The 24,613-nt window shown below is 37.5% G+C and overlaps 1 protein-coding gene across 1 annotated transcript in view; it reads left to right on the top strand.

Annotated features, from left to right (window-relative positions):
- Positions 1 to 815: 815 nt before the first annotated feature.
- Positions 816 to 24,613, top strand: part of MIPEP (mitochondrial intermediate peptidase) — a gene marked incomplete at its 5' end in the record, with an annotated part of 45,334 nt that continues 21,536 nt past the window's right edge. Inside the window, 6 exons of the mRNA XM_008938720.1 lie at positions 816 to 969; positions 1,879 to 1,956; positions 2,953 to 3,157; positions 6,681 to 6,790; positions 13,601 to 13,675; positions 20,540 to 20,659. Of these exons, the coding sequence (XP_008936968.1) occupies positions 816 to 969; positions 1,879 to 1,956; positions 2,953 to 3,157; positions 6,681 to 6,790; positions 13,601 to 13,675; positions 20,540 to 20,659 (742 nt within the window). The remainder of the gene's footprint in view (positions 970 to 1,878; positions 1,957 to 2,952; positions 3,158 to 6,680; positions 6,791 to 13,600; positions 13,676 to 20,539; positions 20,660 to 24,613) is intronic.

The raw sequence follows: 24,613 nt of genomic DNA, 5'->3' as shown, positions 1-24,613 counted from the left end.
AGTCTCAGGAAGTTTGAGCCCAAGTGTATATGCTGTATACATTTCTGAACTACTTTTATAACTGCTTTTTGTTCATTCTCAGTTTGTGTATGTGCATGCAGATGCATGGTGTATTCCTCCTCACTTGTCTCCTGTGCTATAGTGTCTTGAACGTGCTTAGCTGTTTAATGTTAGGCTTAGGGAGCTTGGCCATGTTTGAACTCCATGTCACTTACTAAAATCTTCATGTGGCTCGAAGCTGTGTAATACTTTCTACATGGTTCAGCGAGTCCCTAGAGCTTGATTCATGTATGGGAGGTGATTGTGTCTCTTTAATATTTCTAGTGCTTCGGTGAAAGACAAGACTGCAGAGTTGGCATTGTTTACTGGTTGGTTTCCTGCCCTGGCTGAGGACTTGGCTCACACCACAGCCAAAACCACCTCCATTTTCTGATCAATCACACGGCACAGCCTTGGCATGGGAATGGCACTTGAGTGCTGGTGCCTTCTTGTGGTTCAAAAGCCACAGCCTGGCCACCCATGGTGTTGCCGTGGTCTGTCTGAGCTATGTGATTGCCACATCTCCTGAAAGTTACAGTCAACATCTGCTGAATTTGGTATCTAAATTCAATATAAGAAAAATTAAGTTACCAAGAAGCACTGTGCCTTAACCATTCTGTGACATAGTATCACTGTGTGAAAAATCAAGTCAAACATACTCAGTAGGGTCGCTGAGGCTTATCTGGTGCATTTTGTCATATCTGATGACTTGGAGGTGAAGACTAGTTCATGTAGCTCAGCTGACTGACTGCTTTGGGATTCTTTTATTTCCTTAGATACAACATTGATCCTGGCTTGTACTGTCCATTTTTCTCTCTTGGGGCATGCATGGAAGGTTTGAACAGTTTGTTCAGTCGGCTCCTAGGAATCTCCCTTTATGCTGAACAGACACAGACAGGAGAAGTTTGGTCTGAAGATGTTCGAAAGTTGGTAAGTATTCTTGTTCCCAGCATCTGAAATGACAAAGGGAAGGGAACCATGAATCAGATTTTGTTTTTAAATTCCTTGAGTACCTATCACAGACTAGTTGTCTCATTTTAGTTGGAAGTTAGACCTCAAGGTCTTTGCCTTTTGCATGCTTGGTATTTTATGCCTTTCTAATATATCTCTGGGTGAACGATGCCTGAATCAGAAGCAGTTTCTCTGTTTGGAAATTATCGTTGTACTTTCCAGGCTGTCCTGAATGAGCCCTGCTAGTTTTTTTTAGTTTTAATTTGTTCATGACTAGAATGCTGTAGATACATATGGATTCTAGCACTTGTGTCTTTGCCTCATTATTCCATATGTCATCTTTACTTTGAAATTTTTTACCTCTTTAATTTTCTGCCCTCTTTTTAGGGGAGGATGGAGATAAAAACTTGGGCAATAATTTGCACATCAAGTTCCTAGATTCCTTTGTTATCTTCCCTCCAGATATTCACTGCCAGGTCTTCTTCACTGCTCTTCCACCTCCAGCAAGGGCTGCTGTTCTTTATATCCTGTGGGTCAATTTATAATTACTCCTTATACTCTCTATTTTTATTTCCATGGTAAATCAAATTATGTTACTGTTGACTTCTCAGAAGTCATTTAGGGGCTACAGACACTGTTACTTTTCATACTAATCTGTGATTAATTATTTTTGGGTGAAATGCAGAAATAGTTGTAGTTTGAGGGACACGTTATGTATCCTGTATATATTTTTTTCCACCTAAAGTTACCAACAGATTTTTCGTTAATTATTCTCACTTTATTTGCCATTCATTCATAATAAATCTTTGGATTAGAATACCACATCTTCAATTTACACATCTTATCAGTGCTTTCACTGTGGAAATGATACTTCTTTTTTTTCTTCAGGCTGTTGTTCATGAAACTGAAGGTTTGCTAGGATACATCTATTGTGACTTCTTTCAACGACCTGATAAACCACATCAGGTAACATTTATAGTTTGATTCCAGTGATTTTTTTGAGTAATTTTGTTTTTATTTGAGTAATGACTGTAGTGTTGGGCCATTGACTTTCAGTGTAAGTTTAAGAAAAGTTATCTTTATTTAAAATAAATTAAACAGGGAAAGTTTGTATCTTTATATGTGGTTTCAGGTATTTTTGTGAGTAACCTTTCATTTAAAAACATCACCAGACAGACTGAATTCAGACTTTGTTCTACAGAATGAGAGACACTATGAAATATAGAGCTGTGTATAGAGAAATGGTGGATTTTTAAACATCTATTGTCTGGCCTACTATTTACAAGTAAAAACATTCTGAAATTTTAGTACTCTTTAAAGGTGAAAGCTCGTAATGACAACTAATTTTTATTTAAAAATCTTCTTAAAACTGTGGATGGTTCCTGCTGTTGTGGTTCATACACTCATGCTGCCTAGTGCCAGTATAGTAGACTTTTCACTATGTAGAGCATCTGCAAATTACCACCCTCAATCAGGTGGTAAGTGGACAAACTTTAAATCTACATTAATTTATTATTCTGCTGAACTGGTATTTCACAATATACTTGGAGTGCTGTGCAGTGTGTTTTATGAAGAAGCTACAGCTGAAGAATCAGAAGAGAAATTAATTATAGATTATGGATTTGGCACATAAGTAAATTTCTATGACCTAGTGATATTTTTTATAAAAATTGAGAAGTTTTGATCATTCTGAACCATAGGATTTTCTAAAAGCAACACAGTGTTTTCTTTATGGAATAGCGTAGTTTTCTTACGAGTGTAAAGCAAATAATAAAGATGGAGAAATTGCAGGCTGCTATTGAATAACACTGTTAATGATCATTGAATTCAACTTGTGTAACTGAGTATGTGAGTATATATTTAGGTTTGATTTAATAGTTTAATTCAGTAATTTGATTGTAGTTTTAATATCATTGATGTAATGACACTGGCTGTCCATATGTTTGCTTTTATCTTGGAAAGGATTGTCACTTCACAGTTCGTGGAGGCAGGTTGAAGGAAAATGGAGAGTACCAGTTGCCTGTAGTTGTTCTTATGCTTAGCCTGCCCCGTTCAACAAGGAGTGCACCAACACTACTGAGCCCTGGAATGATGGAGAATCTCTTCCATGAAATGGGACATGCTATGCATTCCATGCTGGGAAGAACTCGCTATCAACATGTCACTGGTAGGACATTAGAATAGCATTTTTTTTGTTGTAGTTAAGAGTTCAATTTCTAGAAATTAAACAAAAAAAAAAGATAAAAAGAAAGAAAAAAAACATTCAAAACAAGAAAAAACAAGGATGAACCAGAAATTGCTGTCATGTTGATAGTACTACATGTTTGATGACTCGAAAATACAATATCAGATCCCCACATATTACCCTAAAACCCAACAAAACACCACTTGAATTTTCCTCTTCTCTAATAAGAATTAGGCATTTGTATGTCTTCTTTCTGTGCTGCTGATCTTTGTTCTACTGGTGGTATCCACTCTTGCCAGTTTCCTTTATGTGGAGTTTATGATAATGGAATAGTTGGAGAATTGAAATTGAGTGGAGCTAAGTTTGTACCTAGTGTAAAAGCACAGTGAATCCTGAGTTGGATAATATTCAGGAAATTGAACTAAGAAAAATTAGTAAATTAGTTCTTGCAACAAGCAATAAGGAAAAATTTGTAAAGCTATGCCTTTTCTAGTTGCTTTTGATTAAAGCAAATTTGATAAATTAAAAACTTTTTGTATTTGCAAGCATGATTAACTGGTAGGCCTTTTTATCATACAGAAATTAACATGACTGTTTATGCAATCACAGCTTGGTGAGTGCACAGGAAAGGAGTGTTGCCTCTTCTTCATTCAGTCTCTCTTCTCAAGCAGTGGCAGCAGGTGCACTGGCTGACTGCTTGCAGGCTGCTGTAGCTCCTGCAGTTGTAGCAAATGGATCAAAGGCATGTTCTGGCTAAAGCTGCTTGGCATGCTACTTTTCTTACCTCTGGGCAGCTTGGTATATCCTCTGCTGTAATAGTGTGCTGGAAATCCCATTTGTAGTAGATATTTACTTATTAAACAAAAACAAAACACCAAAACACAGCCAAACAGGTGAAATTGTAGCTCACTTGTCTGAAGGATTTTATGTTTTACCATTTTTTTGTTATGCTAATGATACTAAGAAGCATCCATGATAGAGTCATGTGCCATCAACTGATACTTTGCAACCAGTTGACAAAAAATTCTTTCTTACATCTTCCACTTAAAATTAGAACAGAGTGAGCTGTTTGTAAATATGTCATTACTGAACATTGTTAAACGAACATTGTAGATGCTTTTTCATTGTAAGCTCTGCATACTGCTTGGGATAGTGAAGTGCTCTCCTTCACTCCTTCCACTCATATGGCTTCATTCATCTTGACCTCCAGGAGTACTTACATGCCCAAAGTAAATGCTTTGGTGGGGTTCTCCTCTGGTGGTGACTTGTATTCATTTGTATATCAAAGTCTTGAAGAGTCAGGAAATGACTAATTTTGAGGCTCAGGCTTTCCATGAGCCTCTTGTATGTGTTGCCTTAGCTCCAGGCAATCCTGCATCCCAGGGGATTTCACTCCAGATCTAGCATTGCAAAAGCAGTGTTGGAGGTCAGTTATGTTCTTTCTGCAGAGAACCTTTTTTATGGGTTTGGAATGCCCCAGGGGTGTCTGTTAGCAGCCAGCTGCTATCATGAGACAGTAGGGTTGCAACAGTGGAAACAAGATGACTGCAGGCCGTTGTGAGAACAAAAAATTTGAGGTTCTAGTTGAGATGCACTGAGTATTTGTCATCTTTCCTGCTCTCCCCCACCTCCTTTTTTTTCTGATTAACATTCCCAAATATTCAGGAACCTATTCTGCTGCTAATGGGCTCAAAACATAGATAATACTGTACAGTTTTTACTTAAGATGTGCTTCTTTTTACGTTAATCTGTTATTTTACTATATGTATTTATTAGTTGTTTAGTGCATGTGTGTTTATAAGATATAAAAAAAACTTAGCTTGTGTTCCATTTCAGTTTATCACACAGTAAAAAATATCGACATTTGTTTTACAGGAGGACTAGTTTACCCCAGATAACTGCCAAACCTTTTACCTTTCTGACTTTCAGTTAATGTAATTTTTCAGGAATCTCTTTAATGGCTATTAAAAGAATTGTGTCACTTTATTAAGGAGCACTGAGAAAGCGTAAATGACCAGGGGAACATCAGTGTAGTTCTGCAAGCATTTGTCCTGGGATCTGCCTTGTTTCAGACTTTGAAAAAATTAGTTTCAAACAACAACAAAAAAAGACTACTACTGAAGTGTGATGGCACAAAAGAAGGATTGGGGTATTGTATGAGAACTGAATGACTGGATACTGCAGTGTTAGAAATAAAATGCTATTCAGAACTACACAGTGCAGATCATGTATTTAAAGAGCACAAAGAGAATTTATGCTATCAAATGGCTATTTCAACAGTAGTGGAGGAACAGAAGAACAACTTTCTGTATTAATGCAGAAATAGCTAATGTGTGAAAAGGGCAAATGTGATGTGAAATTACATCAGAGGTGTATGTAACAGCAATAAGTACTAGAATGATTAGGAAAGATACCGATGAAACCTCGTGCAGTGCTTGAGCATGGTTTTGTGCCTCTGGTCTGAAGGTGAATTCAAACTGAAGCAGGTGCAATGGATAATATGTTAGACTTTGTCTTGCCTTTGGATAGTGATGGCTGAGAGAAAATATTCAATTCAGGAGGTAAAAAACTGTGGCAAATGCTGTTTATACTAAAGAGCAGTATTGGTCTGAAAACACTGGGAATAAACAGGTTGTGAATTCAGATTAAAAATTAGAGAGTTTTGTAAAGATCACATGAGTGATTTTAAAAAATAGTTTTAAAGAAATAATTGTAGAAGCAAAAACCATCCTTAATTTAATACTAGTTTTGAATGTTGACATTGTCTTTAGCAGACAGGGGTAGAACTAATGACCTGGTGGTCCATTAATAAAGCAACAACTTTATATTTGCCTAGTTTTAGTATAGAAAGTAGAAATGCAGCTTTGATTTGGTGATGTGTTATTAATAACTGTGTAAGATGGTGATAAAGATAAGAGTAAATAAGGTTTTTGGGAAAGTTGTTTTTCAGAATACTAACTGCTAAGATATTACCTTACTACACTTGCTTAAAACATGTCTTCAATCTGCAAGAAGTGTTCCTTGAATGAATGACTTGGTATTATAAAGCAAGGTTAATATAAAGCATAAGTAAGCTTAGCAAAGAGGTGGAAGCTAGAAATTGCAATTGTGAATGGGATTAAGGCAGAGTTTTATTTCCATTGTAGTTTGATTTAGGTTTAGGACACTTAAATAGATTTGGTGTTTCATGTAGGGCCAGTTTGGCTGAAGTCTGGTTTAGTTTAAAAAAAGGGTGTGATCCAGAGCTTTATAAGGTGCCTCACCCAGCTGTTCAAATATTTTGTTTGACTTTGTGATTTATAGTAAAATGTGTAGGATTATAATGAAGCTTTTCTGGCAATATGTACAATAATACTATGGAAATAAAATATTGACTTAATAAATGAAAGAACATTAAAGTTCACCAAAAGTCCAAACTGAAAGTTGCAAAACTTTTGAGGAAGAGTTAACTATTTGTGTTAATGAAAATAGCAAATGCTAATGTGTACAATTATTCTGTCTTTAGGAACCAGATGTCCTACTGATTTTGCTGAAGTTCCCTCAATTCTGATGGAGTACTTTGCAAATGACTATCGAGTGGTTAACCAGTTTGCAAGGCATTATAAAACAGGACAGGTGGGGAAAATTCATATGTAAAATGCTGAAAATAGGAAGAAATGTATTCAGGAAAAGAATTACATTTTCATGTGTTCCTTAATGTTTAAAGTAGAAATAAGAGAGGGATATAAATTATTTTAATATTTTCATTTCAATTATTCAGAAAAAACGTTAATATTGTCATTGCAGAAAAGATAAAAGTAATCTTTAAAAGACTACCAAATCCTTATATCCAAAGTTCCAATTGCATATTTAAAACTTTAAACCTTTTTTTTTGTACAAAGGTTGTGTAGTTTCTAAGCTACAGAGATTTACTGTAGTAGGTGAACAACTTCTGTGTGGATTGTTATATGGAATGCTTTGATTTAATTATAGGTAAGTTATGACAAAAGCAGTGATTCATCACTGATCTCTCTAAAGTCTGTATTAAAATAAAGCCCAGGTACCAAATCACAGAAATAAATGGCAATGATCTGCAGTGTTTAAAACCTCCTGTTTTCAGCACATTGTAGGGTAATCACTGAAATATTTTGTGATGAAAAGTGTACTGCTTTTTTTAGGATTAGATTAAGAATAATTAGATTCTGGCAGTCATGGATCTCTGCATTAAAAGTCTGATTACTTTTTTACATGAAGCTGTTTTATGCCAGTCTGCTGTAAGGATGTACTTCCTGTGGGTGATTTACAGAACAGTGCTTTTAGAAACAAGGTGACTTTCAGTGGTCATTTTAACTCACGGCAGCAGAACATGATCTGTCTTTATACAGCCATTTCAAAAATACAAACCAGTAAACAATAAACAAATATCTTTTTCTAGTGCTTTTTTTAATTGAGGCAAATTTTGGTGTACTCAGAATGTGATGGTTGAAGAACAGACTACCCATTAATGCCAAAACAAGAAAGCCTCTTAAGCTGTGTAGTATTACACTTCATTGAAGTTTTTTATCCAATACTAAGCATTCAGTATATTTCAGTATTATGCAAGTGGAATTATGTTTGCCCCCACTGAACAACAGTTAGAAAAATATGTTGCTTAACTTCTTTTTAAAGAGATACTGAGAAATTTGCTCCGCAAATCTGCCTCTTTTTGTTGTTGATTTGTTTGTTTTTTTTTTTTTTTTTTTCACACAGCAATCATTTCTGCAGAATTGATTGCACTAAGAAGGTCTCCTTGAAACCTGGGAGTAAAAAGTACTCGGTTCATGAGTGTTCATCATTTATATGTTTAAGTCCACCCATCAAAATACTACTTTCTAAGTGTTCTCTATAAAGTTCATGTAGTGTTTAAACATTGTGGAGTTAACCTGATTGCATCTGAGTTCAGAGAATGAACTTGACTAAAACATCTGAAAAACATTTGCGGAACATTATTAATAGCTTTGTATTTTCAAAATGGCTTAACAAATCTAAACCATGTTTAGTTACAGTGCAAAAGCTAAGAACCAGACACTGTTTCCCATTTGGCATTTCCATAAACTTCTTCTGTTTATCGGTGGTGAAATCTTGCCCTTTCAGAGACCAATTGAGAGAGGTTTAATGTAGAAATTCAGTCTTGAAAGGGGCAACAATGGATTATGCTAGATGATGAGAAAAAGAGCCTGAAACTGATGTGTGGCTTTTGAGGGCTTTAGATGGCTTCCTTCTAATTGCTTTTTAAAAAAATCAGAATGTATTTTTAAGCCATTATCCAACATATATAAATCTGCTGTTGCTTATATTGGTTCATCTGAACTGGTTTTAAGAATCAGATTTCTGTATCTGTCGTTTAAATAAGCATAGATTGAAGCCATCTTTTCTGTTCTTGAAATTTAGTGATTGTTACAGCAATGACTTTTGTCTGTTGTGTATATGTTACAAAGTACTTTGAACAGAAAATCCCACCTCTCTTACATTTACAACTTCACAAAAATCCTTTTGGGGCTTATATTTTCTGTGCTTGTTCCCCGACTAATTTTTTGTGTGTGCAAATAGACATGTGACTCAACATTTTCTTTTCCATTTAAAATTTTTTTTTAAAGAAAAATTAGTCCACTTTACACCCTTTTCAGTGTGAAATAAGGAAGGTGAGTGAAACAGTTAAAATGTGAAACTTGTAAAGCTATTTTATCCATATGAGAACTTCTATCAGGTCTTTTTTTATGAATAAAGAGACAGAATTTTTCTGTGTGAGAGGGATCTTTCCTACAACTACAGCAAAATAGCTCTGCTGGATGTTGACAGGAGGGCTTTTTACTGACCTAGGTTGCAAGGAGGCAGTGCAGGTAATTTGAAAAAGTATATTTCTGTGGGCATTACTACATCTATGTGTCTAGTTTTTGTACGTAAATTTTAAGTGGTGTCTTTTTAAGACTCCTGCTGAATATAACTACATCAAAAAATCTCAGTAGCATAGTCTCAGTTTATGATTGCCTTTGCTATAAAAGCCAATTGTAGACTGGTTCTTAGGTTCCTCACTCAGGATCAGTGCTTATGCTTATGGGAAGAGAAGGGGAAAGAGGTGTTGTTTTGATTAATAATACAGATGAACTGTTGAGAACTTTTTTAGTAGCGTTGCAGAAAAAAAGATTTGGTGGGCAGGCCTTCAAAGATGAGACCATGTTATGCATATAGATGTGGATCATGAGGATCTGGTCCAAAATCACTTAAAGTTTATAGAAAGCTTGTCTCTGCTTTCTGTGCCTTTTGGATGGTTGTGCTGTTGAGTACTTGAGGAGTGAAAAAGCTTGCAAGCTCTTCTGGCAGGAGTAAGTCTTGTGAATTTAGTTCAAAAAGCTGGCCAGCACAAAAATATTTGTTCCAAGAAAGTAGCAAGCCTAGTTTTCCTTTCATCTTGAAGATAACTCAAAACAGAAAATCCTTGAGGGGAAAAAAAAAAGGGATGGAGAGGACTGTGTTAATTAGTACAGTTGAATTATTTAGGCAAGCTCATGAAGTCAAGCTGTACCAAAATGAGGTTGTAACAGTGCTTAAGCAGCCAACCTGGTGCATGTGAATCATCCTGTAGCGCTGTGTGTTTGTTTAGTTTTCATTTAAGTACACAGATATGTGGTAGGTCTGTTGAGCTAAATCATTTTAAGCTTCTGTGTCTTTGGAGGCTTTCTTGAGCAAAGACCAGTATTTCAGCTGTTCAAATTTGAACTGACTTCATTTTTCAGAGAGAATAAAGTCAGTTTTGTATTAACATGATTACAAGAATAATCCCACAGATAGTAAACAGTCGTAGCATGTTGTGGTTACTACACAGCAATATGGAGTTAAGCATGCTTTGGGACACAGGGAATTCTGTCTTTTTAGCCATTATGGCAAAGATGCTGAAAAATCCCTGCCAAGATCTTAAAGTTACTTAATACAGAAGGATGGAAAAGTGGAACCCAAAGGAAAGCATGTAGTGTTTAAATTTAAAAAATGGAATGGTTTTTCAATTAACATATTTTTAGCCAAAGCTCTGTGAAGCCTTTCTTCTGGAAGGATGACAGTTTGATTCTGGTTTAATTGGAGAGCTCATTTTTCAGGCTAAGTAAAATAATCATGCTAATGCATTCTTTTCTTCACTCTGCTGCTTATTAAGGGGCTGTATGAGATTGTAATGGAGCAAGGAGAAATAGTTTCTGTTGCTGAAACAGCACATCTTCCTCAGTACATCCAAGACCTCAGCATATCTGTATGCCTGACATTGCAGGAACAAACTTTGAAGAGGAGTGGTGATCTTTGAAAAAGACTCTAGAGTCTAATTTTAGTTGCCCAAAATCTTAAATTTTAAAATACTAGTCTTAAATTTTAAAATCTTTGGGAAGAATGAGTGATCTTCTTGTTACCATTCTTTCAAATTAATTTTGTTGGTGTTTTTCTGGTGCCAAATTCTGCTTGGCTTGAGAATTATGATCACAGCAATATTAGAGCCAGATCAGTAGCATTGACAGATTTAAAGAAAGATCATTTGTGCCTTTTTCGTGTGCCTTTTTGTCAATAGGTATTGCCATAAGAATGATTTGTAATTTCCTGTTGATTTTAATCTCCTCAAACAGTATAGCTTGATCTTCAGGGCGGAGAGGTTTACATTGTTTGCTGTTCTTGTGGCTGCAAAAAAAATTTTTGTTGGAGAAGGCTTTTAATATTACCTACATTTTACTTGTTCTCTAGAAGGTGGTGCTAAGCCATCTCCTGTGCAAAGACATTTTAGTACATTATTAATGATCATTCTTTGTCTCCCCTTGGGATTTTGATTTATAGAAAGATAGGTGCTTGTAGGAGAGTGCAAGGAAGAAGTGGGTGAATACAGAGGCAGCCTTTTCAGCAGTCTTCTCTGGCTTGAGGTCAACTCTTTGCAGTACAGTCAAAAAAAAAAAAGGCAGCAAGACCTTCTTGGGTGTAGAGCTGTAAGAAATGCTTAGCTCTCAACTGAGAATTAGAGCAGCTTCAGTTGTTTCTTGAGCAGGGCTGGATGTGACCAGCTCCCCCAGGGAGCACATGGGCTGTCCGCATCACTGGACCTTGCTGCTCTGTGCCCCACTGTGTTGCAAACTTGGATTACACAACTGAGTTGAAGATCTGTGGGACTGTGGTTTACCAAAATGCCGATTAGAAAGTCTTAGTGCCTTTTGTTCTATTTATTTTGTGTACCAGCTGAAAGCCTGTCCACTTAACTTCCTTTTACCAGCATTTAATATAGTCAAAATATAAAATTGAAGGTCCATTATGTTGAAAGAGCTGGTTTGACCTTGATGGTAGGAGTGCTCTTGGCTTTAACACTGCTAAATTATAGTCATGTAAAATATGTGTATTTTATGTTGCCAAGCTTTTGGATGTTCATTTTTTTTTAACACTGACAAACTACAATTTAAGAATTTCCATCTAGTTTTCTCATACTTTACAGTGGACAAATACAGGTGCCCCTAGAAGAAACTGGTTTTGTTTAATTCCATACTTCACTACTTCACTAGGAAATGAAAGCATGCCTAAAAACTGCCAAAGCCTGCTGATAAGTGTGGTGCTTAATACCAAAATCTGTTCAAAATTCTGTAGGTTTTCTTACACAAGGGTTTCTTGCATGACACCTGAAAATATGGTATTGCAAACCCACATGTGCTTTAGTTCCAGGATGAAAAGTAATTGAAGTGCATGTCTCTGTATAAGAAAATGAGACAAGAGATATTCATAGGACCAGGAGAAAAAATGTCTAACTGAAAGACTTTTTACCATTTATAATTTTTTTTCAACTTTGCTTCTTGCCTTAATAAGTTTTCAATGTAATTAAGTAGTATGTTGAACATTAGAGAATCCAGTATGGAACCTCAGGGTACTCAGCTACTAACATCTTTATAACTATGGGTAACTGCCCATTTACTCTTAACTCTGGTAGTTTATAATCACCCTGTAATTTGAAACAGGATTTTTGTATTTGGAAGAGGTAAATACTGGCCTAACAAGGGTATAGAAGGGTAAGTACTGACCTAACAAGGATATACTATAGGACAGACTTTGTGCTCATTGGTCCAGTTTTCTGTGTTGAAATTTAACAGCTGTGCACATTTATGACAGGCAAAATAGTGGGTGTTGTTCTATCCCATTCTTGACCCAGCTAAGATTTGTCTTGGAGAAGAGGTTACAAGCCTTGGCAAGCTACTGCATAAAACAGCTGTGCAACTTGGGAGTTTTCTGTATCTGCTTTAGCTTCCAGATTCCACAGAATTAATTGATAACATTTCCCTCATGTACGTGTAACTTCTCTGGAGCTGGGTTTTTATTCTGTGAACATTAACATTGTTTGTATTGAGGTCATATAATTTGCACGGAGTCGAAACCTGTCGCTCTGTCATCAGGATCTGTAGACTTCCATGTATTATTTCTTAAACACTTCAACACACTATAAAGGCATAGGTATGCTTTTAGAGTTCAGTGTGATACCAAACATCTGTATTACATTGTACAACTTGTAGTACCTTTCTCAATATTTTAACAAAAACCCAGTTATCTTAACCATATTTAATACATTCAGTCAATAAAACCACAAATAGAAAAAGGATATGCTCACTAAGAAAAACATCTATTGACAGCTTCAGAAAGCAGCAGCAGAATTGTAAGGTCAAGCATTAATATACAGATACTCTTAAAAATCTGGCATTAAAAAGTCTTTGGAGGTACTTGTAGACATCTGGATAAAAAATCAAAGAGAGTTTGCTTGATGACTTGAAAAATATCTCACTTCCAGCCTGCGGTTACCATAGATGTGGAATAAATTCAACTTTGTTAAAATTTTCAAAGGGTAGATATTTACTGTTTGGTATGACCGAACATTTTTATGTGGGTTAGGGAAGAAACCCTGATGCTGTCCCAGTTGAAATTATGAAAACCTTGCCAGGTCATTGGGAGCTATGTGAATGAGCTTCTGTAAATCTAAGTGAACTGTGCTTGCAGACCAACAGGAGATTCTATTTTAATATCTGCTTTTGAAGATTAGTCAGGATGACCTGGGAGGACATTAACTGCCCCACCTGTTCTTTAGCTGTTAAGATAGTTCTAATATTCTTAATAGGCATATAGGGGAACATAGGATCAATTTATATAAAAACAAATACTGAGACACAGTGATTTCTTGTTTGCTATGTAAATTACTGCTGATATCTAAATTGCCTATTTAATACTTTGTTTAGCAAATGATACTTCCTTCCGAATGATATTTCCTTCCTCAATGCAAAGCACTTCAAATATGTTTTTATTACCACAAGGAGTCTATTTCTGGGTGCATCTTCAGCCGTTTCTAGTAGTAAGCATACTATTTACAAATATAGAAGAATTCTAAATTTGTTCTTTCTTTTTTTTTAATTCAAGCCACTGCCAAAAAACATGGTGTCAAGACTATGTGAGTCCAAAAAGGTGTGTGCTGCAGCTGATATGCAACTCCAGGTATGTTCTTTGCATTCTAGTCTCTACTATCTATCCAGAACTTACAGAACATATTCTAGTTCTTATAATGTTACTAAATTTTTATGTTGATGTAGACATTGTCAAGCAAGTTAGTGAAAATGAATACATTTAATTAATTTTAATATTAATTTTCATGTTTGTTTCTTTGAATGTATTTTGTGCTGTCTCCTTAAAATTAAGTATATAAATCTGTAGGAAAATATTGTGAGAACCATAGCTTTTAAAAATGGTTGGACTATCAGAATTCCCAAATGTCATTTAGACTGAGTTCTTAAATTAACTTAATCATTTAAAGAGAACTTGGAGCAGAGGAAGTATTACATACTTTTTGATCATTAAAGTGTCGCAGGATTGAGAGATACAGGCCACCTTTCTACAACCAGCTCATTTATGTACTAGTGTGATTTGAGCTCCTTGTCTTCTGCACCTCCATGATGAAAGTGGCAACTTGTGACTGCCATCAAAATTGGTGGTGGAGCTATAAGGCTGTAAGATTTCTCTGTTACAGTGTGAGGAGCAACAGTTAAATTCATAAACCTTTATTTTCCATGGGTAGATGTGATTGATCAGTCAATCCCATAAACAAACTACCAGTGTTGCTTTTCTTCAAAGAAAGTAAAGGAAATAAACATTCTGTCTAAAATGGGTATTTAGGTTTTTCCAGTCCTGGAACAACAGTTCTCAGATGTGAACAGTAGCATTAGCATCCATCCAAGTTTTTATACAGTGAGAGTTTGGCTGCATTTAGTATGCTGCAAGCTTCTACTCTGTGATATTTTTTTTTATGTGATTTCATTTTCTTCTGTGTTTTTACTTAACCTAGAAGCATATAATTGTTTTTTTTTTACAGTTTACTTAGTGCTTAGGTGAGATAACTCTGCTAGTACCTTAATGAAGGGTAGACATTATTTTTGAGGTGTGGAAAGAAACAAATTTAAAGATCAGATCTTTGTAATTTTTCACTTTGAAAAGTGCCCAAATGATTGCAGCCCTGCCTCCAAATGTGAGTTGTGCTGGTTAGCTGAGTTTGATTTAAAAGGAAAACTTAGTTAAATATTTGCAGTTTGCTCTGTGCAGTTATTTATAGTGATTTAAAAGTAATCCGAATGCTGGAGTGTGGACCTGTAGATGTATACATGTCAGTTACACTGATCAAAACCAGACTTAACACTCTTTTCAGTGTATTCATGTATTTTTCACTGGTTAAACATAACAGATTTTTGAATTCTGCTGTCAGTGCAGCGCTGGCTGTCAGTGGCCACTTGTGACTGCAGGCATGAACAAGGAGGGTGCTACCTGTGGCTATGCCTCTGTGACATGAAAATAACTACACCCTCTTGGCAGGTCTGATTTTGAAATACATACTCCTGGCTCTGAAAAGTTCTCATACAGAGACAGCTGTATTTGTGAAGTCCACCAACACAGAAACATGTGCCCATGTACAGACTACTAACCACCAAAGTGATGATCAAGTGCTTTCACATGCACCCATTCTTTTCTGGTGTGTCCATAATAGCTATGTATAGATCTGACAGATTTCCTTTCAACTTTTAATATGTTTTTGCTATAATCTTGTCAAAGTTTGAGACCAAAGTGACAGTATGAGGATTAAATGGGATGGGATACCAAGAACACTTTAAGTCATATATATTAACAAGTGTCATGACCTCCCTGTCTTGTGGCAGGAGGGGTGGCATTCTCCAGAAGTCAGTCAAGGTGGGCTCATTGCATTGGTCCAGTGGGGTAGGCTGTGCAGTCCCCCTGCCACTTTTGTCTCTCAGCTGCTCCTGGGCTCTCTGTAGGGTCTGTCCCAGAGTGACACCAGGCCCCATAGCTCTAGAACCAGGGAGAGAACACCCACTTCTGGTGGGCTTAAATTCTTGCGGGTGCCTAATGATTGACTGGTGCTGGGAACAGTGCAGTGACTAAACAGACTGCTTGCCCTCAAGTTACTCTTGTGTAACAAATGTTCAACCAGTCTCAGCTGTGCCAAATGACCACAATGCCACACTGAATACTATTCATTTCCTACTTTCAGCACCACATTTTTGGAGATTCCAAATGTAATACCAACAGAAGCATGCACTCGTTTCAAAGAGACAAACTGGCAGATCCATTTTGTTTACTAATTCAGAAAAAATGTCCCAGAGAAGCTGAATACATGGCAAATATGAAGTTTATACATTCCTCTGCAGAAGTGTTTATTTTGCCTCATGAAGATTTAAACATCTTATAATTCATTGAGGAAAATCACATATTCCAGTCTGCATATGCTGAAGTGTATATGTACTACAGATGTATATACCTGAAAAAAATGTTAATGATAGCTCTAATACCTTTCCTTCACACCTTGCAAAGAGTGTATTCTTGATGACTAGATGCTATGTAAGCTGTATTTGACCTTTAAAAGAAAGAAATATGCTTACAAATTTTCCAGCCATGAGGAGAAATGCCTAAACGTTCTTTTTGTTTTCTATTCAGAAAATAATCTATTGGCATGTGAAAATAAGAAATGTTTTTTTTCATAATAAGTGTAATATCTCTGCATTTTCTTCCAGCTCATATAATCACTCAGGAGGAAAGATAGGAGAGTCTATGCATCTTCTCATAAGGCTTTTGCCATGTAAATTCAGTCCCAGACTCTTTCAGTCAGTACTAACTTCACTGGAAAATGTGTAATTGTTTACATATTAATGCTATTAAGCAGACAAGAAGCTATAAAGAACTGGAATCAAATTAAACTAGTAAATACCAATGTCAGTGCAAAATAGACAGTTTGAAGATAGTAACTATTTGATGGCCTTTTAATATTTTTAGGTCTTTTGGGAAATGTCTTTTAGTGAACCTAGAAATCATATCCTAGCTACTGCTTGATATTAAGTGTTAGCATGCTCCTCAGCAGTATCACCTCCAATCCTGCAGTCGTGGCATGTGTCTCCCTTTCCTATTTCAAGGGCCTGTGTAAACACACAGAACTGTGATTTGTAGATGGGAATACTTATGGCCATAAAGTTCATCCAAGTTTATTTTCATGGATAGATTTTTTTTTTTACTTGTACTGTCCAGGTGACCTGGCTCATAGCTTTCTTCCCACACTTCACGTGTGCCAGGATCAGGGGCAATCTCATAGCTGGGTTCTGTGACTCATTTCCCTGTCACCACATTATTCTTTAGGCAGTCCATCTCACTGGCCTTCCGCTGGCATTTTCCCACTGCCCAAATATGAATTGAGCTGTTGCTCCAGTTTCCTGACCACAAACCACTTGACTCCAAATTTTGCTTTAGGAGAAGGTCCACTGCAATGTAGTCCACTCCATCTTCTGAGGAACACTGGAGAGCAAATGTGAACAGGTCCTAACAAAGCTGGGAGACAGGAAGAGGAGAACCTTGCTGAGCTGAAGGAGGTTGCTAAAGTCTGTTGTCCGATGCTGAAGTTCCTCATGTTTGCTTTGGTTTTTTTGAGAGGAGAGGGAAGTCGATGTTAAATGACTCCTGCAGAGTCATGAAAGCCTAGGGTGACAGGAGAAAGTGGACTGTTACATCAGGTGATTTTCAGATCTGTTCATGGTACTTACTATTGGTCATACTCTCAGTCACTTTTGCTACAATAAATGCTGTAGCTTTTGTTAAACTTAGTTTAAAAATGAACCAGGATTCTAGAGACACGCTCTGAGGATGAAAAGTACAAGCAAAGAGATTGCAAAGCCTCTGTGTTTTTCTGAGATAAGCACAAAAAATATTGTAGTTTTTGGAATGTAATATAGTTTTTTCTTTAGGTATTTAGTTTTTCATGTTATCATTATCGTGATGGTGTAACACAATTGTCAGAATCTCAGGGTACACTAGGTCTGCTTTCAAGTAACACAACTCAGAGCTGGGCTATGACCACACTGAATAGCAAGCATACAGAGCTTCATGTATGATTATATCCCTATCCATCGCTGATTACACAAGATACTAATCCTTTGTAGCTTTCCACGGAGTCTTCATGTGCTTAAAATTCATCATTTGTCAAGTCACTTCAATTCTTCTTCTTCAGCAGCTTCTTCTTTTCTCATTTCAATATTTAGTTTGACGTCGGAGTTATCAGCAGCAGGTCTGCTTCCGTCGGGTGAAGACTCCCCACTGTTCTGTTAATACTTCCTACAGTACTAAGCAGCTCTATTTCAGTCTAAGTAAATGCTAAAATATAAGCCCTGCATAAACACACCTGCTATTAATTTATCAACCATTGTCTAGATGTCTACCTATGATCAGCATGATTTGGCTTTAAACCAGCCTTGGGTGGGTCTGTACAGCGGACCGAGCTGAAAACATGTTTGGGCCTTAGCAGCACATATTGAAATGTTTCCTCTTCAGATGGGAAATTTAAAATACCCTTGCAAAATTTGGTTTTTAAAAATACTCATAATTGTTTGCCATTTGGTACAGGGTCTTCCTGGAGTTATCCCCTGAGCAGATAATTTGCTGCCTACTCTGGGTTTGTAGATGGGCTATGTTACATTGTGTTTGCATCTCTTGTTCAATGTTACTATCTGGGATGCAAAACTTGAAATGTCATTAGTCGCTGATTGTACAAGTTTAGGTCTTACTGACCTCTTTTCTCTTTATTAGCCACATAAGAAGCAAACAGGGAATTCAGGAGTAGTTCCTGCAAGTCATGGCTTCTTCACCCCTCTCCTTATAATCCTCATTTTTCTTGAAGAAAAATAATTTTCCCCTTTTTCATTTGTTGGCAAACACTGTCAAAGGAAAGAAGTGTGACCAGCAGGTTGAGGGAGGTGGTTCTCCCCCATTACCTCACTCTCATGTGTACCCTCCTGGAGTACTGCCTCCAGCTCTGGGATCCCCATAATTAGAAAGACATGGACCTGCTTGAGCTGGGGTTAAGGTGGGCCATGAAGAAGATCAGAGGGTTGGAGCACCCTCTCCTATGAGGGCAGGCTAAGAGCATTGGAGTTGTTCAGCCTGGAGAAGACAAGCCTTCAGGGACACCTTATAGCAGCCATCCAATACCAAAAGGGAGCCTACAAGAAAGCTGGAGAGGGACTTTTTATAAGGATATGTTGTGACAGGACAAGGGGTAAGAGTTTAAAACTGAATGAAGTAGATTTAAATTAGATATGAGGAAGAAATACTTTACTGTGGAGGGTGGTAAGATACTGGAACAGCTTGCCCAGAGAGGCTATGGATGCCCCTTCCTTGGAAGTGTTCAAGGCCAGACTGGATGGGGCTTTGAGAAACCTGGTCTAGTGGAAGGTGTCCATGCACATACCAGGTGAGTTGAAGCTAGGTGATCTTTTAAGGTCTCTATGAACCCAAACCATTCTATGATACTATGAGTCTATGGAGTTTCTGTATGTTAGAAGACAGCTTATTCAACCAGAAGGAGTGTGCTCCTTTAGAAACAGTTACAATTTAGGTTGAAAGTATGCGTTATATCAAGCACAAATAAAATAAATGCTGGTTCCTGATAAATTATTAAAGAGCTAAGAATGGTTTTGTATCCAAGTTTCATTATAAAGAATATTTTCAGAAGTTGAGTGGGTTGTGTTATTCAGATAGCATAAAACAAAAATTCTCTATGGATGTTTGGAGGCATTCTCCATGGATAGAGAATGTCCCCAAATAGCCTTTTCTCCATAAAATTGCTGCATTTTATGGTTATAATTCCTAAAACAGTGTGTTTATCTCATTGGGAGTGGTATTAATTACAGCATCCCTGGGAGTGTGACTGGACCTGAATCTCTACCCAAATGATTTGCTTCATCACTTGCACAAAAGCTTTTTGAGGCTCCCTGCTGTCAGTTTTCCCATGAAATGTGCCTACCACAGGATGGCCTGACCTGAACTCTTAGGCTTAAAATTCCAGATTCACCGAACTTCTCAAAAATTATTGCACAGCTGTGGGTATTCTCCTCTTCTGTCTTTCTGCACCTCCACAGAATAGGAAATTTTAATATTAAAGAAAAAGAAATGGTGCAGTGTTTTCCAGTGAAGGCACACACTGAGCTTTGGCACTGTCTTCTATCCATGCCTGCTTCATGTTTGCTGTTAAAGTGCCAGATACTCTGCATTGCTTTTTTTGGTTGAAAAAGCTTTTTCTTGGTCCTGATCTCCAGACACCTCAGACATTTAGCCACACACCTGTTTGTTGTAGCTCATATGCTTCTGCACAAAAATTGCCTGTGAACCAGCTCTTAGCTCTGGTGAAGTGCCCTCCTGGTGCAGTGTGATCTGAGGCTAAGCTTATCCTGCAGCAATTTATTGCTCTGACGGTGAGAGCTAAAGCAAAGGAAGCCTCTGCCTTGGGAATACACTGTTTGAGTGCTCTAGCAGAAACTCAGGGCATCAGCAGCTGCATGGGCATCTTCATATGTTCACTGCCTGGGATGTGACCTGCCCCTGCAGGCGTGATGTGTTCTCATGGCTGTAGGCACGTGCCTTGGAATAGCTTGCTTTGCTGCATACCCCCAAATAACTTTTACATTTTTATTAAATCTGTTTTAAAATACTCTTTTTGAAAAGGGGAATCGCTGGAGAGCTTTGGGAAGCGGTCTTATTTTTATTTAAAAATGCAGTTGGATTAGTACTGCCAGTGTTCTCAGTGACCTAAAGCAAAATTTACGATAGGTCATCGTGCTGGTGCTTGGTATACTCCAAAACCATATTTGTCTCCTTTTATGCTATACTGAAGATTACAAACCCATATGTATTTAAACTCTTCCCTCTTTATCTCCTCCTACTCTCTTCCTATTTTTTCACTCCTTTTCTAGTTTTCTTTTTTTCTTGTCAGATGCCAATGGCATGTGCCAAAGACAGACATGTATTTTCTCTTTCCAGGTATTTTATGCTGCCTTGGACCAAATATACCATGGGAAACATCCTCTAAAAAAGTCAACCACAGAAATTTTAAAGGAAACACAGGAAAAAATTTATGGATTGCCATATGTACCTAATACAGTGAGTAGAAACGTGCTGCCTGTGTATAAGCTACATCTTTTCTTTGACAGCCTGTTAATACCTCTACTCCTCCCTGGCCCTTGCCCTGCACACTCATATGTTTATTGTTTCATTGCTATGTCGAGTGAGTTTTTTTCCTTTCAGAAATTTTATCTAGAGAGTAGGATGTTGGAAATTTTCAGAAAAAAAAAAATAATTAATTTAATGTGTCTTTTTATTGTACAGATATAGTCTTGTCATGCTGAACTTGAAACTTATTTTTTCTTTCATTTTCTTATTAAGGAAGGTACTGGGAACAACACATTGGAAAGAAGGTTTATCCTAACTTTGCGAAGGTCTGCTTGTAAACAGCAACAAAACACTGTGCTGCATGTTGCTGTTTGTATACGGTGTCAGCGTGTGAGAGCAAGTCAGTGTGAAGTAGGACTTGGAAGTGAGTTTTTCTCACTGTATGGCTGTGACCTTTGGCATGTCACCTGTGGTATGTGAAAGTGCTAAAGCCTTCAGTTCTACTGACCTATGTAATTTTGGTCTTCTTCATGACTAACGGTGCAAGTTGTTCTGTACTTCATGTGACATCCAAAGGTGCAGTTTGTATGGATGACAGTTAGGGAATTTGCTGAGCTGCCTGGAGCTGAATTCCCAGCTGGAGCACGGCCCAGATCAGTTTGATGCTTTGGTCAGAATGCATACATCCTTTCTCTGCTTTCTGCTGCTCAGGAAATGTGCTTTTCTCCTTAGCAAAAATGTGACTTTTGTTCGCTGAGAAGGGTGTTAGGAGATCCAGGCTTCAGCCCTTTCCTTATCAAAGTAGTACTGCCTCTGCTGGCCTGGCAAAGCCAAGGAAGTGGCAGCAGGAGGTCTTCAGAGTATGGTCTGACTTCTTAGCATTTTTGTAAGTGTTGTTTTACACTGTTCCTCTGCAGGTGTTACTTATCCACTGAATGGAACAGTTTCCTGCCTTGAAAGTTAGCCTGAGGGTTTTGTTCCATTTAAAATATTTTTTATTTATCTGTTACCTTCAAAAAAGTGTAACATTTTGTAATGAGCGTAGACTCAGTATGAAGTGAGACATCACGTGAACTTTTGAATTGTCAGAAAGTCTATGTTCTTTACATTTATTGAATGTAGATTTAGTATGTCTACTCAAGAACTGTAATACAATTTAAATTTCAGTAAAACAGTGAAAAAATATGTTAGAAGAATGTTAGTGCTCTGTAGAGTAATTAATGTCTGTAATTTGGCTTGTTGTCCTTTGCTGCTCTTTCTTCTCAACTTAAGATGTTTACAGTTTAATTTGTAGTCTAGATAAAAAAAAATCTTGAAACTATAAGTTGGTTTAAGTGAAGAGAGTATATTCCTTTCTTTCATGTAATTTTAGAGCTAGGCATTGAAATACAGTAAAACTGACTTACTTGTCATTTGGCTAGGTACATATATGGCTGTCAGAAAACAAAGTGTTTTGATTATTTGAATTTTATCTGCTCTCTATAGCTTGAGATTATGGAGTGCAAAGTCAGGCTTATGCATCTTAAGTTAGCGGTATCAGGTAAAATCAATTCTTTCTTAGTGAAGAAGTTAACTGCATTAGTGTGTCTGTCAGGGCTGGACAAACATCCATTATTGTCTCCTCCTCATAAACCTTCATTCTCTTGTGCTGCTCTCGACAGGCAGGCATATACCCTCTGAATGCATAGGGCTTCAGTCTCATTTTCTGAAGTCATCCACAGCATATATCTTCAGCAGATGAATTTTCATCTTGCTGAGGCAGAGCTCAGGTAGAGGTTAATTTGTATGCATCTTTCTCCAATAGTACTTTGAAAATGAGGCACGTGAACTACACCTAATAAGTAAATGCTGCTGTACCTATGTGGTGGTACCTATTTTAAAGTAAACCAACGTGTCCTCAGGCAAAACAATGTTTTAAGTGCCAGCAGTAGGAGGGATAGAGGGCAGAAAATCCTGTTGAAGTCTGTGTTTACCATTCAGATAGGTTTTACAGGCACTGGGTCAATTGGCAATGCAGGCAGTAGTATTTTCATTGGCTGCATGGACACAGACAGTCACAGAAGCTTGTGCCACATGCAAGGCAGAAGAGGAGCCGACTGTAGACAGACAGAAGCAGCACTCCCCGAGACTTTGTTTTCCTGAAGAATGCAAATCTCTGTTTTTTGGCTGGCCGCTGCTTATCTCTTCAGAAGTACATGGGATTTGCTGCTGGCTCTTGGAGGATGAAATTCCAGTGGGATTTCTTTGCTCTATTACTGAATCCAGAAGCTGACGGCTGCCAGGCAGGGGACAAGGAAATGTGTCTGCCTGTTTTTGTAGTGTCTGGCAGTTTTGTTGCCAGAGATTTGTGTTACTGAGTTAGGAAAATGGATAAAAATTGAGCACAGGGTGGATTCTTGAGTCCTTGTGATGCCTTTTAAAAGCAATCAGTCTTCCTTTTGATTCTTCCAAGAAAGCAAGATAAACCAAATAATAATGAACACAAATTTTCTTGCCATTTCTTCCTGAATGTACTTGGTGCCAAAATCTGTGCACTGTGGGGAATTCAGTACTCTGCTTTTGCTCCAAAATTCTCTTCAAATCATAGCTTATTTCTCGTCTCTTGTGAAGCCAGTTTCCATTTCTTATGGCCTGCCTTGCAATTGATAACGCTGTCTGCTTTTAGAATATCTCCCCTGGGCTCTTCTACCTTTGTCTCCAGGATGCCCAGAGAGACTTTTTAAAAAGTATCAGGTGACCCTTTGATCAACCTGAGACATGATCAAAGTTTCTCCCCATGATCTGTTGCTTGGTCCCCTGCCTGTCCCCCAAGTTCAGACTTGAAAACTACTTTCCTTTGAGACAGTCATCAAAACTTAATGATATGGCATTGTTAGTCCTGCGCCAAGCATAATAATTCCTATCTCCTGCTGTAGGTTTCAGCTCAATATTGAAACAAAAAAGGAGACACAGGGTAAACAGGCTCTGCAGTGATAGATTGCAGCCTCCTGCAGCTACAGGAAAGAACTCCCAATAACGAAGTGGTTTTATAATAAATACCAGCTGCCCAAATCATCACACCTAAGTTTTTTTTGTGAAATATTGAATGAGTTTGAATTACTGATTTTTATTTTCAAAATATTATTATGGACTTAGATATTAATTGTCTGTCTGTCTGTCATAGTAACCTTGCTTCATTCTGATCTGGAAGTTTGGTGGGAGATGCTGGTTTGAGTTGTGACTGTGAGGAAAAATGGTTTTGAAAAGTGAGACACAGTGAGTCTGGGTTCTTTCTTAGATTGCTGCCAGATAGTCTCTTTTGTATTTTTTAAAACTACCTGGCCTTCCAGTAAGCTTTTCTTCCAGAAAGAGAATTATTTCTTGTGTGGTACTTGAATACAAAGTACAATGATAGAAATAAGCCACACACAACATAATAATTACATTTGATAGGAGGGAACATGTTGGTACGTAGGGAGCCTTTTGATATTTTTTGGAACACTAAACAATTTGCTATATATCTTTTTGCTCAAGCATGTTAAGTACATGTTATTTCAGAAGGACCAGGTGGCAGGTTTAAATATGCCTATATACTTTTGTCCAGAATGCAGGTTCCCTTGTTTAGCACAAGAACTTCTTAATGGCCTATGGTTGATAGTGACTGGAGAGACCAAAACACCTGTGAGACCAAACATATTAGCCAGCCAAGTTTGCCAACAGAAAACAAGGCAGGTATTGTTATAGATACCCTAGAGGGAAGAAGTGTATGAAAAATGGTGTATCACCAATGTGGTTGTTCCTTTTTCTTCTTCCTGCAGCTGGGGGGACTCTGCCCAGACAAGGGATCCTGACCTCAGAAGGCTCCAGCTAGCTCTTTGTCTTGACTTGCTGGGATTGTGCCTGTTGTGCTCCTAACAAAGGAAGTTGATGAAGGAGATGCAACCTGACATTTGCAGTGCTTGCTCA

Source organism: Merops nubicus, unplaced genomic scaffold (assembly GCF_000691845.1).
Source record: "Merops nubicus isolate BGI_N331 unplaced genomic scaffold, ASM69184v1 scaffold3614, whole genome shotgun sequence".
Taxonomy (NCBI): Eukaryota; Metazoa; Chordata; class Aves; order Coraciiformes; family Meropidae; genus Merops; species Merops nubicus.
This window is presented reverse-complemented; position numbering and strand designations above follow the sequence as displayed.